This window comes from Camelus ferus, chromosome 2 (assembly GCF_009834535.1).
Source record: "Camelus ferus isolate YT-003-E chromosome 2, BCGSAC_Cfer_1.0, whole genome shotgun sequence".
Classification (NCBI taxonomy): Eukaryota; Metazoa; Chordata; class Mammalia; order Artiodactyla; family Camelidae; genus Camelus; species Camelus ferus.
In genome coordinates, this window is record NC_045697.1 from 27,036,406 (window position 1) to 27,051,691 (window position 15,286).

The 15,286-nt window shown below is 44.0% G+C and overlaps 1 protein-coding gene across 4 annotated transcripts in view; it reads left to right on the top strand.

Moving 5' to 3' along the window:
- Window positions 1-15,024, top strand: part of C2H4orf19 (chromosome 2 C4orf19 homolog) — a 72,323-nt gene extending 57,299 nt beyond the window's left edge. For 3 of the 4 annotated variants that reach the window (XM_032495623.1, XM_014564746.2, XM_032495629.1), the window contains exons 3-4: window positions 12,170-12,223; window positions 13,272-15,024. In XM_032495623.1, the coding sequence (XP_032351514.1) occupies window positions 12,192-12,223; window positions 13,272-14,199 (960 nt within the window). In that variant the 5' untranslated portion in view covers window positions 12,170-12,191 and the 3' untranslated portion in view covers window positions 14,200-15,024. Of the gene's footprint in view, window positions 1-8,553; window positions 8,800-12,169; window positions 12,224-13,271 lie in introns of those variants that run through there. The other variant, XM_006191170.3, reaches the window with a different exon arrangement.
- Window positions 15,025-15,286: the final 262 nt, after the last annotated feature.

Below are 15,286 nucleotides of genomic sequence, written 5' to 3' on the forward strand. Positions count from 1 at the left end.
TCTTCATCATTCTCTGTTATTAAATACCCCACGGGTCTCAGATGCCTTTGAAAAGTTTTCAGCAGGGACATGATAAGATTCAGATGTGTGTCCTAAAATAAATCACATGACTTCTGTGTGGCCAGTGTATTAGAAGACACAGAGTGATGCAGGCAATGAGAGGATACTGCAGTCATTCAGGTAAGAAAGAAATGATGATGTCTGGGGACAGGGCAGTAGCAGCACACACGGAGAGAAAAGGGCAGGCCTGAGACAGAGTGTGTGTGGTGGCATCCCCCGGAGTGTGGCCTGGAACCCACTGGCACCATCATTACCTTGTGGCTTTGGCCGCAAGTCTTCTCCTGTCTTCCCAAGATTACTCAGGTTTTCCTTGCCTTAGGTAACATTCTGCATAATGTACTTTAATCTCACACTTTTAACACTCCACTAGTCATCTACTTATACATCTGTCTTCCTTGCTAGACGGTGACTTCTTTTCACACCCCTGGAATCGAGTTCGGGACTTGCACATAGTAGGTGCTCAGGAAGTATGTGCTGCATGAATGGGTGGTGAGCCCTTTAACAAACAGCCGAGATCGCTGCCTCTTTGTGTTTCTATGACTGGCAGAGTGTCTTGTCCTCAGTTAGGTGCCCATGGATATTTGAGGCTTCAGAACCATGCTCAGTCTTTTCAAGTGCAAAATCTATTTTTCCTATACTTCAAAGGAACATTGAGGTCCCAATTCCACACCCATAGGGTCATCCGCAAGCATGGGACAGTCTGTGTTCTCTTGTCACCTGCCCAGTCCATGCCTCCAGCCTTGAGTCCAGAAGCACATACATAAAGTAAGGTGGCTGGGTGGGATGGTCACTAAGATTCGCTGAGGTTTGGGCACTCTAGGACCCTGGAAATTGCCCAGAACTAGTTCATTCCAAGCATCTATCATTATTTGCAGCTTTACAAGACGATGGTATATAAACTTCTCTCCACTTCGCCTCCTCTACAACCCCCTCTTCATTTCCAGAGCTTAACTTTTTCTAACTGCTTCATATTTCTTCCAGACTTCTCCCACCTCCCAGATAAGGCTACTTACCCACCGTAGAGACATACCCTGTGTTGGAGACATGCCTGATTCCTGTGGGACTCCAGGGAGGATTTGGTCAGAACATCACCCATTTCTATTCACAGCTTCTAGAAGTGACTAGGCCAGTAGTTAAAGAATATTCTCGTGGACGATGGCCACGAACAGGAGAGCAGCCAACATCTATTAGGAACCCACTACTTGCCAGACACATGTGGCTAGGCCTACCACGTGTGTAAACCATGTGATTCTCATAGGAACCCTGCTCAATTAGATGTTACTGTTTCCCCACCTAATGGCTGGCAAAGCTGAGATTCAGAGAAGTTAAGCAGCTTACTCCAGGTCATCCAGCTTTGAACACCCTCTCCATGCCCTGTCCTATGTCAGGTATGCAGCAACGGCAACCTGTACTTTAGGCAGCACCAAAAAATTTTTGCAGAGTCCACTGCTGTTCTGTATATTACTTAGTAACTTAGCTAGAAAGCCTTTCTAGGCAAGGTCCAGCCAGGAATGGGAACTCAGGGACATTATAGTTAGTAGGTTATGTGGGTACTGGAAGAGCTGGGAAACCAAATGAGATGGTGAGGCAACACAGAGATGGTTTATAATGAACTGCATCTCATTTGATGTAGTCAGAAGCCTACTCCAGGAATTTACAGTCCAGAGAACAGGTGCATGGCTTCTCAAACTTTTCCCCTAAAACAGTTCCCACCAAGGGTACAAGAAGAGGAAACTCGTCTAGAGGGCTGGCTGCAAGCTACCAACAGAATTTGAAATTTTCTGTAAAATTTGCCTTCTGTTTAATTCTAATAACTCACGCAAATTTCACCTTTTCAAACCCAATATTCTGAATTTATCTTAAATAAAAATAATGGGTTTCTTTCCCCAAAACCTTCAAATTGGGCCATATTTATTTTATGACTTATCTTTACCTCCTAGTTCATGGCCACGTACCCCCATCCAGAAGATGTGGCCCCAAAACAGCTCACACCACATGTAGCCCACGGGGTCTGGGGGAGCACAAGGATGGCCACAGGGAAGCACCGTGAAACAGGCCCAGTGGCATCAGATCTAACCCTTCCACACCCCACAGGCTCCTTCGTCCCCCAGCCTCTGCCACAGAATTATTGTCCAGACACACAGGTCCCATTTATGTGAAAAGAGGTGTCTATAGAATTATAGGAATCCTTTGACCCCACCACCGTCTGGCCAGACTACAGAGTAACCAGCCAACGCTGGAGGAAACCCTGCCACAAGGTGGTACCGTGGCCACCAGGACTTAAAGGTGACAATAGTTGTCTGAATATTTACCACATCACCTACTCCTTAATTTTGCCACATGGCAAAGCACCTACAGGATTTGTGCCCTAATTCACGTGTTCAAGGTCTTTCCCACACCAAGTCCCTCCCTTGAAATTAAATTAAATAACCAGTATATACTGCCATCTGGTGGCGAATAGATGAAACCACACCTGTGAAATTCTGTCAGCCAAAATCAGTTCTCTTTTGCAAAAGCTGTTTGATCACAAGCTGCTTCTTATTGTGTAATCCAGCAGATTCAAAAACAACAGAACCTCCTAAGAGGGATTATTTTAATATAATAGGAAATATTATATAATATCTAAATATAATATATAATCAGGAGATACAAATAATAATGAAAATAAAAACAGCATTAATAATAGCTGTGCTGTAGTACTTTCTAAGTTTTATATCCATTTATTTATCTATAACATACTGGCTTCCAACCTTTGTAGATGGTTGGTGGGAATGTAAGTTGGTGCAGCCCCTGTGGAAAACAGTATGGAGGCTCCTCAAAAACTAAAAATAGAGCTACCATATGATCCAACAGTTCTACTCCTGGGCATATATTTGAAGAAAACAAAAACATTAATTTAAAAAGATACATGCACGCCAGTGTTCAGAGCAGCACTATTTACAATAGCCAAGACAGGGAAGCAACCTAACTGTCCATCAACAAATGAATGGATAAAGATGGTGTGATTTATATACATAACAGTATATTACTCAGCCATAAAAAAAAAGAAATTCTGCCATTTATAACAACATGGATGGACCTAGAGAGTATGATGCTTAGTGAAAGAAATCAGACAGAGAAAGACAGATCCTGTATGATACCACTTATATGTGAACTCTAAAAAGTAAACGAATGAATATAACAAAACGGAACAAACTCAGATTTAGAAAACAAGCTAGTGGTTACGAATGGGGAGAGAGGAGGGTGGAGGGGCAAGATAATGGTATGGGATTAAAGCTACTATGTATAAAATAGATAAGCAATGAGAATGTATTGTACAGCACGAGGAAAATAACCATTATTTTTTGATAACTTTTAATGAAGTATAATCTATAAAATACTGAATCACTATGCTGTATACCTGAAAATAATATAATATTGTAAATCAACTTCAATTACTTCAATTAAAAATAATAAATAAAATACTGCTTTCCACCTTAAAGGGTTATTGTAAAGTTGAAATGAATGAATACATGAAAGTTTCTAAGACTGTACTTGATGCATGTTAAACACTCAAATCTTAACTACTTATAATCGTTAATAAGCCCTGGCAGGATGCCAGGCATTATAGTAAATGCCATACATACTTCTGCCTCATTTAATTTTCAAAACAATCCTGATAAGCAGGAATTGTTATCATTCCCATTTTGCAGATTAGACAGCTAAAGGTCACAGATGCTGAGAAATTTGCCTAGAGGTCACAAAGCTAAAAATGGTGGAGGTGGGATTGGAACCCACAACTCTGACCCTAATTTGCCCATTTAACCACTATGCTGAATTGCTGGTGTGGGGTGATAAATCTCAAATGTTTATATCAGTTCCATCCCACCCTACACACACATACCCAGCCCCAACACACACACACACACACACACACACACACACACACACACACACTCCTCCGTGCTCATCTGCTCATAGAGTCTGCCATTCCTGCCCCCAAGCTGAGTCCTCACCCTTCCTGAGGAAGTTGCTGTTACACACTCTCTCCCCATCTCAAGGCTCCAGGGTGCTGGCCAGCAGTTCCCTCTGACAAAGAAGCCACAGAGAATTTTTCCAAAGAGCTGCAGTCAGGAGGGAATGAGATGGAGGACTTGGGGCCTGAAGGGAGGAAACAGGAGGAGAAGATTTGTGCATTCAGTCAGAATCATGGGTTGGGGTGAGTGTGGACTTGGGACCCAAACGCACAGCATCAGTATTGGGATGCAGGTAGTTTACAAACCACTGAGCTGGGCTCCCCACCTGCAAAAGGGTCCTGTTGGCGCTGCCTTGCCTCAGTGTTCAATGAGGAAACAGTGTGGGAGCCAAACTGGGTGGAGGGTCTATGAGGGGAGTAACTCCCTTCATGGACTCACCACTTGGACTGCTAGATTTGGAAGAGGGCTTCTATGTCATGGACTCGGGCAGAGGAAGAAACTGAGCCATCAAGAGATGACACAACTTTGCCACATCTGTGTGGCTGGTGATGGAGCCATTGCTAGGACATGAACTTCTTACACCTGGCATGGATTCTGCCCGGCTGAGCTCACCCAAGTACCAACCACCATCTGACAATATGAGTTTGGGGCACAAAACCCCTCCTGATCATTAGGACTGTCATTTCAATAGTTGTTTTTCCCAAAGTTCCACAAAACACAAGTTCTGTTGGTTGTTACTGTCTTTTACTGGGGGAAAAAAAGTTCTGTGGTTAAAAAATTTGGGGAAATACTGGGTTGAACATGGTGACATTGTTCTTTTTCATAACTATGAATGAGTTCATCTTTAAATCTCTGCTATTCCCAAACCTATTTGACCAGGGGGCCCTTTGGCAGGGGAGGAGGGTGGACATTTGAACACATCTCGGCATAGATATCCCATCCACCCCAGTTCTGGGTGATGCTGACAAGTGTATTGTAGCACACTGACTATTGAGAACACATCAAATGGACTGTTTGATGGTGCTGATAACAAAAGTCTTCGTATAGTCTTTCAGTTTCTCCAAAATCACTGCAGTTCAGCCCCTCTTTAGGAGAAAGGGGAACACACCAGAAAATTTTGTTCCAGAGAGTTTTCAAAGCCTGCACAGAAAGGAGGAAATGGTTCTGCTGAGGAAGGAGATTGGGTAGTCAAGAATTATCTTCTTATCCTTTTTCCACTATAGATTCTGTACCATCTATGAAGTTGGGCAGGCAGTCTTTAATTTATTTTATAAAGCGCCTGGTGGTTTCTGCAGTTCCTGGTAGTTATTTTTATCCATCCCTCTTTCGTCCAAGAGGTCCATACCCAGAAGTGACTCGCTAAATATTTTTCAGCTTCACCTGCTGGCCAGGTTAAGGTGAAATCCCAGACTGTTTTCTAAACATTGACAAGTTGATTTATCAAAATGGAGTTGAAATTTAAGTGTTTAGTTTTATTCTGTCTCTCTTCCAAGAACTCCAACTTCCGTCAACTCAAATCACTTCCCAGCAGCTGCTCTGAAAGCCCATTGACTGGAGCCCTGGAAACGGGACATCCTTGACCCTTGGAGTTACATGAAGAAGGCTTTGCTGTTTCCCACGCTGCGAAGGGGAACCACAGTCCTCCCATCTCTCTCAGCTCAAGTCATGTACTTGGCTTTTGGTTTTGGACCACTGGGTGGAGTGAGATTTGATCGTGGGAAGGGATAGACCTTCTTTTGGAATCACTTATAAAATCTCACACTCAGCATTCATTCATTCGCACCCGTCACTCACCTGTCATTCCTTCACTTGAATACCAGGCCTGACGTGCTCTGTGCGAGCAAGATACTGCCCTGGGTTAGGCATTGCCTGTGGGGGGCTTGCGTTCAGGAAGGGAGCAGACAGCTGAGCAACACTAGAGAACCCGACTCTGAGTGCCTCTCCAAGAGGGGGCAGCCCGAGGACAGGAAACATCTTCTTTGTCTTTGGAGTTCTAATGCCCGGGACTGGCTATTGAAGAAAGGTGTTTAGTACGGACTCAGAATGGCAGCTCCTCTCCAAGGCCTTTCCCCATGTGCTTCTTTATAGGGAATCACTTAATAGCAGTGGTTTCCTGTAGGTTTTAGGTCCTAGCCCAGGAACCAGCAGAACGAGAACTAGACCTGACATCAGATTAGTGCTTTTTTTTTTTTCAACTTTCCCGCTTTTTTCCCTTTTAGCTTTTGATTTTGACATCATGTCAGACTTACTGAACAAGAAAAGTACAAAGAACCCTCATATACTCAGTCCCCAAATGTTAACATTTACCATGTTGCTCTATTCTTCTTTCTGTCTCTTCATACACTCACACACAATTTTATCCTGAATCATTTTAATATGTTACAGATACCATGCCCCTCTGTTCCTAAATACTTCACTGTGAATTTCCTAAGAACATGTAACCCCAGTACAATGATCAAAATCAGGACACTAACGTTGACCGAATACTACTGCCTAATCTACAGACCTTATTCAGCTTCACCGTCATTTCAATAACGACCTCTTCCAAAAAGATCCTGCCTAGCATTCAACTGTCGTGTCTGTTTAGTCTGGAATAGTTCCTCAGTCTGTCTTTATTTTTTATAACATTGTATTTTTTAACTTTAAATTTTTTGTTTCTATAAGGTTTTTTTTAATTTACTTTTTCTAGGTTTTTTAAAGGTTACTTTCCATTTACAGTTATTATGAAATATTGGCTGTGTTCCCCACGTTGTACAATAGATCCTTGAGCCCATCTCACACCCAGTATTTGGACCTCCCACTAGTCCACCCCTATAGTGCCCCACCCCTCCCATAACCACTGGTTTGTTCTCTGTATCTGTGAGTCTGCGTCCCTTATGTTATATTGACTAGTTTGTTCGTTTTTTTATTCCACATATAAGTGATATCACACGATATTTATCTTTCTCTATCTGACTTATTTCACTTAGCATAGTAGCCTCTGAGTCCATCCATGTTGCTGCAAATGGCAAATGTTGTTCTTTCTTATGACTGAGTAATATTCCATTGTATATAAATACCACATCTCCTTTATCCAGTCATCTGCTGGTGGACATGTAGGTTGTTTCCATATCTTGGCTATTATAAATAATGCTGTTATGAACATTGGGGTGCATGTATCTTTTTGAATTAATGCTTTGCTTTTTTTTTTGGATATATACCCAAGAGAAGAATTGCTGGGTCATATGGTAATAACATTTCATTTTTTAAAAGAGTAGAGACCTGTTGTTTTGCAGAACATCCCTCAGTTTGGGTTTGACTGATGTTGCCTCCTACTTCAATCCAGATTATGCTCCTTCGGCAGAAAACTGCAGAAGTGACGCTGAGTTCTCAGTGCGTCACATCAGAGTCAGAGGTAGCTGATTAGTCTCATTACTCGTGATGCTATCTTTGATGATTTGATTAAGGTGCTGTGAGCCCAGTTTCTCCGCTATAAAGATACTCCTTTACCCCCAAGCGTGTGGTGGGAGGATACTTTGAGACTGAATGCCCCATCCTCCTCAGACTTTCACAAACTAGTCTCAGCATCCATAGATGATTCTTGCTTGAATCAGTTATTACTGGGATGGTTGTCAAATGGTGATTTCTCTAGTTCCATTATTCCTGGCTTTCTATTTGTAAGTCAGAGCTCTCCCTTTGAAAAATGTATATCCTCTGGATCCATAGATCCTTGTTTTATTCAGTGGATTATAATCCTTTACATTAATGTTTATTCCAATGTTCCAGTTCCTGATTTGGCCAGGAGAACCCCTACAAGCTGGCTCCTGTGTCCATGTGACCTGCCCCTGTCATTCCTTAAGATCAGCACTATTCAAAGGCAGCCTTTTGGGGCTAGATGGAACCTTTTTCTGTATTCCTTGATTTCCTAATAGGTACTCAGTCAGTTTCTCTGCCTGGTTGAAAAACTCCTGGCTCCCACCCCACTCTGCCCCAATCTCCCCATTTCTCCCTACCTCCATCACTAACCCCCTGGTGAAACAGGATTTTCCAGCAAGGAGACTTGACTAGTAACTGATGGGGTGTCCGCATGCCCACCTTCAAACACAGGAATGCTTAATTTCAGCACAAAACACAGAACAAGAGTCAGCCCCCAACGCGTGACTCCAGAAGTGGGCAGGCACCAGCGGTGGATGGACTCACCACCCTAATGGTGTTTGCTTTTCTCCTGTGTAAACCACATGATGGTTGCAGAAGATTTGCCCTTTGCTTCGCTGTTGCTCTTTTATCCAAAGAGGAAGCAAGTTCTGATTCTGCTCAGTAACAGAAGGCACTGGACCGCTGAGTTCTCACCTTTAAGCCAGTTGTTGTCAAAATGAGGGGGAAAGAAAGAAGACAGACTGCTCGTTTTGAATTTGGTTTTGCTTCAGAAGAGCCTGTATTTTTTCTCCATTTCCATGTATTGCTCTGAATGTGGAATATTTCCTTTTTGCACCTGGGAAAGGGAAGAATTGCTCACTCAAAGTAAGAAGTGGGTGTGGGAGTGACACGTGAGGAGAGAACTGAATCGAAGTTGATATTAGGAATCATCATATAAGGAAGAATAATTGTAGACCTGGGCAGGCAGGAGTTGGGTGTAAATACATTAGTCCCCACCCTTTTCGTCAGCGGTCACTCAACCTTGGACGTTAGAGCCTGTCTCACTGAGAGAAGGAATGTCGCTGGGGAAGGAAAACAGGGCGGTGTGAGAGCGGGCAGAAGCTCTGAGCAGGAAGAGGCTGGGGAGAGCGCGGAGCATGGCCCTCAGGTAGGGGACCTGGTCTGTAGGAACCCCCCGCGGTGCCCCCTAAAGGGAGGCAGTAGGGGTGGGGTGAGGGGACCCGGAAACTTGATTTGAAGGGGCAGAGCCATCAAAACACCCTTTATAATTACATGGCTTTGAAGAAAAATATAAATCCTGTGGTTTTCCCGGGGAAAGTGGGGGGTGAGGGTGCCAAAGCCACAGACGACACATCAGTTCTCTAAGAAACAGAGAAGTGGAGGCTCTCTAGCTGGGCTGTTAGATGTCAGCAGTCACCTCGGTTTCGTGCACACTGCTCGGTGGCCCTGACAGCAGACGGTGGGGACGGGCTCTCCAGCTACGGCCTGGAGCAGGTGCCCCAGGGTCAGGTTGACCTTGCTCAGCCTCAGAGACTCTGGGAACAGCTCAGGGTGTTGCTCAGGATGAGCCTCTTTCTTTCTTTCTTCCTTTCAGAAGAAAACCTTCCCCACCTACCACTCTGGAACCTACCATCCTAAAGTTGATTTACCTGATATTTTTCAGTGATTCGTTATCTCACGATTGCTTCAGCGTTATCATGACCTACAGTCTGCCTTCTCTCAGACAAGCCAAAGCTGCCCTTTTTTTTCCTTTTCTTTGTCTTTTTCTTGCCACCTATCCTCCTGACTATTATTGTTGTCTTTGTTTTTAAACGGAGTCCAAGATAAATAAAAGTACTGTAAGCGTGGAAAGGGGCCGGATTTTAGAGCAGGTGGGGGAGGGGGAGGGGAGAAGGGGCAGGGGAGGGCTGGTGGGAGAGGAGAGGGGTCGATGGAGGGGAGGAGGTTGTAGGTGGTGCTCTTGAACCTGTTTGTCCAGCTGATACATGAGTTATTTGCCGACAATGGGCCCGTGGGGAGCAGAGGCTGGGAACAAAATCCGGGGCTTGGGAGGCAGGGTAATGTCACTGAGAGTGCTTTGAAGATGCAAAAGGTTGGGCACACATGTTACTGGCTAAGCCCCCAATGATGTCTCTCTCTGTGGAACTCTTGTTGCACCTGGGGTTTGTGTCTGTCACTTGGTGCCACCGTTGATAGAAATATTCCATTTGGCCTTTATTCCAGAAACAAGTGTTACCTGCTGTTGTTAAAGCTGTTGTTTGTATGTGTGTGTCATGGTAACTAGATGACCTCTTTCTTAGGTGCAAAGCTGCCATCTTTTTTTTTTTTTTCAACATGCTGTATCCAGACAGAGCTGAGAAACAAATGTATGCTTATTATGAATTTTAACTTGTATAATCCCCAGCAAGGCTGTGTGGTAGATATATCATTATCCCCATTTACAGAAGAAATAGCTGAGGCCGAAAGTTTCACAGCAGAGCTGGGACCTGAACCAGATAATCCAGGTGATCTCCCCATCTCAAATCTGTAGTCACATCTGCAAAGACCTTTTTTGGTCATATGAAGTAGCAGACACAAGTTCCAGAGATTAAGATCTGGATATTGGATGTCTTTTGGGAGGCTATTTTGCAGCCCTCCATAGGAGGTTATTTGTGGGTTTTATTTATTAATGTAAATCGAGTTTCCTCTAACCACCCAACTAGTCTATACTTCTTAAAAGGCACCAGTCATTTTCTCTGTGGATAAAGGCTTATGAAGTATTATCCTGGGAAATTCATCCATGATTGAAAAAAGGAAGGAGAGAGAACAGAGTCCAGCAGTGACACAGCCAGCAATGATGATCCGCTCTCTGCTGAGCACACGCATCTTCCGGAGACAGAGGGACTGGTGCTTTAGATTCTGTCACTGGCTTGTCTTCTTGAAGGTTGTAGCTCTTAGAAATGGAAGATGACGTAAAGATTCTTCCACACTAATTTTTAGGATTTTCAGAGAACAGACCAGAACAGCATGGTCGGTTTGACATGAAGAGAAGGTTTTATTCAGAGAGCAAGCATGAGGGAAAATGCAGCTTGGGAAAGGTCAGGGGACAGTGGGCAAGTTGGAAATGAAAGAAGCACAGACATGAATCTGTGTCCCGCCAGGGAGCCCGAAGGGGCGTGTCCTTGAGCTGCGAGAGAGTGGAGACATGGAGACCATCGGTCATAAATGGGATTGGCCCGTGATGGGAAAGGCAAAACAGGAGCCGTTTAGTCCAGTTGAAGCTTGAGCTGATGAGTCCGGCTGTGACCTCCTCGGGTCTGGACCAGGGAACTCATAGGTCAGCTGCCGCACCTTGACCTTTAATACTGGAGTAGCTAATCCCTCCACTCTCTTACACCACCTGCTGCCACATGGGGACTGGTTACGTCCATGTCCCGCGTAGAGGGCAATGGAAGAGAAAATGCTCAGATCCTTTTCAATTCCACTGTTCTTCCACCAGCGTTCTTCAACCTGCATTTCCTCATTTGCAAATGGAGATGACATATAGAACTCCCAGGGTTGAGAAAAAGGTCTGGCACAGAAACAAGTGTCAATTAATGTTTGAAAACTCTGAATTGGTGATTTGGGTTTTTTCATGTTTTATTCTTTTTGCTGAGATATGTCCCCTCTATACCCACTTTGGTAAAAGTTTTTATCGTGTATGATGTTAAATTTTATCAAATGCTTTTTCTGCATCTATTGAGATCATCATGTGGTTTTGTCCTTTCTTTTGTTGATGTGGTGTATCACATTGATTGATCTGCGTATGTTGAACCATCCTTGTGTCCCTGGAATGAATCCAACTTGATTGTAGTGTATGATCTTTTTTATGTATTGTTGTTTTCTGTTTGCTAATATTTTGTTGAGAATTTTTGTGTCTGTGTTCACTAAAGATACTGGCCTGTAATTTTCTTTTTTGGTAGTATCTTTGGTTTTGGTATCATGGTGATGCTGGCTTCATAGAATGAGTTTGGGAGTGTTCCCTCCTCTTCAGTCTTCTGAGAGAGTTTGAGAAGGATTGGTGTAAGTTCTTCTTGTATGTTTGGTAGAATGCCCTGGTGAAGCCACCCAGTCCTGGACTTTTGTTTGCAGGGAGGTTTTTTTTAGTCTATTTCATTTCTAGTGATCAGTCCATTCAAATTATCTATTTCTTCTTGATTCAGTTTTGGTGAACTGTATGTTTCTAGAAACTTATCCGTTTCTTCTAGGTTGTCCAATTTGTTGCCATGTAATTTTTCATAGTGTTCTCTTATGGTTTTTTGGTATTTCTGGGATATTGGCTGTAATTTCTCCTCTTTCATTTCTTATTTTGTTAAATCAGTGATTTTAGATACGTAAAGGTGTTCCAGGTCACCAGTGCCCTCCTCAACACACATGTTATCCTTTTGCCAAAAATTATAACTCTACCAACTTTGAGTCTCTAGGAAAGAAAAAGCAAACTTAATTCCTACTAAAATGTCATTCACTCTGTTCTCCCCTTTTTATGCTTTCTTTTCCAGATGGTAACAAAAAATAATCCAGATGGGGTGCAGGTGCTGTAAAATGTTACAAAGGTAAAGTTGAAAAAATACCTATTCCAAATGGAGGAATTCGTGATTACCATGGAGGCACTTTTAAAGACCCTACATGGATTCAGTACATTTATCCAGCTTGGGGCATGACCAGCATGGCCAGGACATTGAGTTTGGAACTGCTTTAATATCATTTAAAAGAACATGAGATCTAGATTTTTTTTAACTTTTTTTTTCACAATGTCCAGAGTATGTTGGGAACACTGCCTTTCTCTGTGGCTGATTTTTGTTTGGATTGAATTTGCATTTCCGCAGAGAACTTCAATGCAAAGAAAAGCTTGGGATTTAGAAGATGCCTGAAATGACATCACTGAAAATAAATCACCCTAGTCACATATATGCTTTTAATTTTGTCCAGATTCTATTTCATAAAAATTTGGGTAACATAAATATAATTCTACATAAAATAAAGAGGAAAAATTAACTGATGATTTTGCTTCCTTAACAAATAAAACTACCTGTATTATGTTAGTTCTATTCCATATCTGTGTCTATGTTTATGTGTAGATAGATCTAGATACACACATGTAATACATACATAAATTTTATTCCACTATAACCATAATCTGATGTTAAGCTTTATTTAAAAAAAAAAAAGTCTTATAAGTATCTTTCATGCAAGTCCAGGCTGCATATTTATTATTTTAATGACTATAAATATTCCTCTGAGGGGTTGTACCATCAGTTCTTAGCCACTTATTTTCCTGTCATTAGGCGTTTGTTTTATTTATTGCCTTTTTTGTTTTTTACATTTCATGAACCACTTTGTTCTTTACCTTCTTCCAGCCCCCTTGTGAGTCTCTTCCTGAGATCTGTGTCCAGTGGTAGAACATTTTTATACCAACTGTATCTGATTTAGACACACAAATATGCTCGAAAGAGTAACTAATCATGGAAAGTAAGTTAACGGGAGAATGGAAAGCAGCAGAGCCTGCAGTAGGAAGTATTAATGAAGGCAGTTATTTATAAAGGTATTAATAAATAAAATTACTTAACAATTAACCTGACTGATCATCATTCTCACCCCCAGCTATCTCTTTGATCCAGTTCAAGTGCCCTCCCCTGGTTACGTCAACGAAGTAAGCAGCTGCAAGGTAGATGAAGACGACACTGTCAAATTAAAAGGCAAGCAGAGCAGCGAAGTCCTGGTGCATAGAAATGACCTTCCGAGCGAGGACGCGAAGAAGACCGCGAGCAGAAGCAGGACGGCTGGTCCGCTGGAGCCCTGCTGGCCGCACGGAGGACCGCTCCTTCAGGGGGACCCCGGAGGGAGTCCCTGTGCCGAGAAGGCTGGCGGTGCCGTCAATGGCATCGGCCCCACTGCGGCCCTGCAGCTCACTGGGGACCCAGCCCACCCCCAGGGTGACGGGGGCTCCTGGGCCAGTACCGCCAACGGGGTTCGCCCGACTCAGCCCTACCTTGAAGGGGGCAGCGCCAGCGAACCGGACCGTGTGCTGCCGGCCTCAGAAGAGACCCGAGTCATCCCACCTGGGGACTCCAGAGCGCCTCCCAAGGCAGAACATCCTGCCCGGGAAGCACAGGACCACGTCCTCCAGATACCCGCCCCGGACTACCCTCGGCTCCGGGGCTCGGCTGAAGACAACGCTGATCACGGAGAACAGGATTGTCTTTTCAAGAACCGCGCTGAGGAGGAGCCCCGGGAGGGCGTTCAGCCCAGGGCGGGGGACCACGGGATGAATATACCCTTCTCCGTGAAGAGAAGCTGGGATTCATTAAACGAGGCCGTGGCAACTGAAGTTCTAAATGTCTACTTTAAAGAGGAGGATCCAGCTCAGGACGTGCCTGTGGGTGATTCGAGAAACGGGTTGGAGGAGAGCCCGGGCTCCAGTGGAGACAGGAGCGGGGGGCTGGAGGCGGAGGAGGACGCAGAGGTGGCCGAAGCCCTTGCTGCGCTAGAAGCAGCGACTGCAGGAGAAGATGTGGACGAGGCCGATTAGGGGAGGGGATTTGCTCAGGCATATAAACTGGCGTGGCCCTGGGGCCTGTGGGGACGCGTCTGCTCCTTAGACGCAGAGCGGATAGTCTGCCGCACGCACGCACGGGTGCAGCCTGAACAGGGGTTGACACCCAGCATCTGTTCTGATGGCTGCGAGTGCCTGCGTCAGGCCGCGTGCTAAACCGGACCACTGTCTGGATGAGCTATCACTCAGGACACCAGAATGAAAGTCAGAGAGGGGCACCGTGCTGGGCTGCACAGCACGCGTAGAGATTAAACAGCCTGCTCCCCAGCCCGCAAAGCTCCCCCAGAACATCCAGTGCAGGTGTTCTTGAGGATGCGCTGAAGTCCCAGCACTTAATCCCACGGTCACAGATTCGCAGAACATTCTGTTTGACTGTAAATTCTTTATCTTGCTTTTGAGAGCCAAACGTTATACCCAGCCTGGGAAAGGTAACTCCCACAAAGTGCCTAATGTATCCTCCCCAGAGCATGGCTTACCTACAGGGACAATCATCCAGGGAACTAATAACTAACCACTTGTTGTTGGACAGAGAGTTAAGCTTAGCAGCTGTCAGAGTGGAGCAGGAGCCACCCATAAACAAATGGTTAGTCATTAGCTGTGATAGCAAGACACCTTGACCTTAACTTTTTTACATTATTACTTTTTCATCTCCTTTGGGATTTGGGGGTCCAGTCAAAATCGTTCTTTAAACTGCTTATGTCCTATTTGGGTTTTAAGTTCATGAGATTTGGATGAGCAAAGAGATAGATGGAGTGTTTTGTGCCATGTAATGTCTGATTCTGATTAAAATGTAAGAACACATGTGTCTGTGTATCTTAACTCGAATGTGGTTCTAATTTTCCAAGACTGAGCATTAGTGAGCCTTGATGTTTCTTTGAATGTAAAGAGCTAGACTATTAAATTATAGTTGAGGAAGAGACTAGGTTGGTTTGCTAAGAATGCTTTGGCTCTCTGTCTTTGGAGTTCTAACTCTTGATGCCATGACTACATGTACAGATCTTACCTTAAGAATGAACAGCTTTCTCTGAGTTTCAGCTTTCTAATTGATAAAAACAAGGACAGC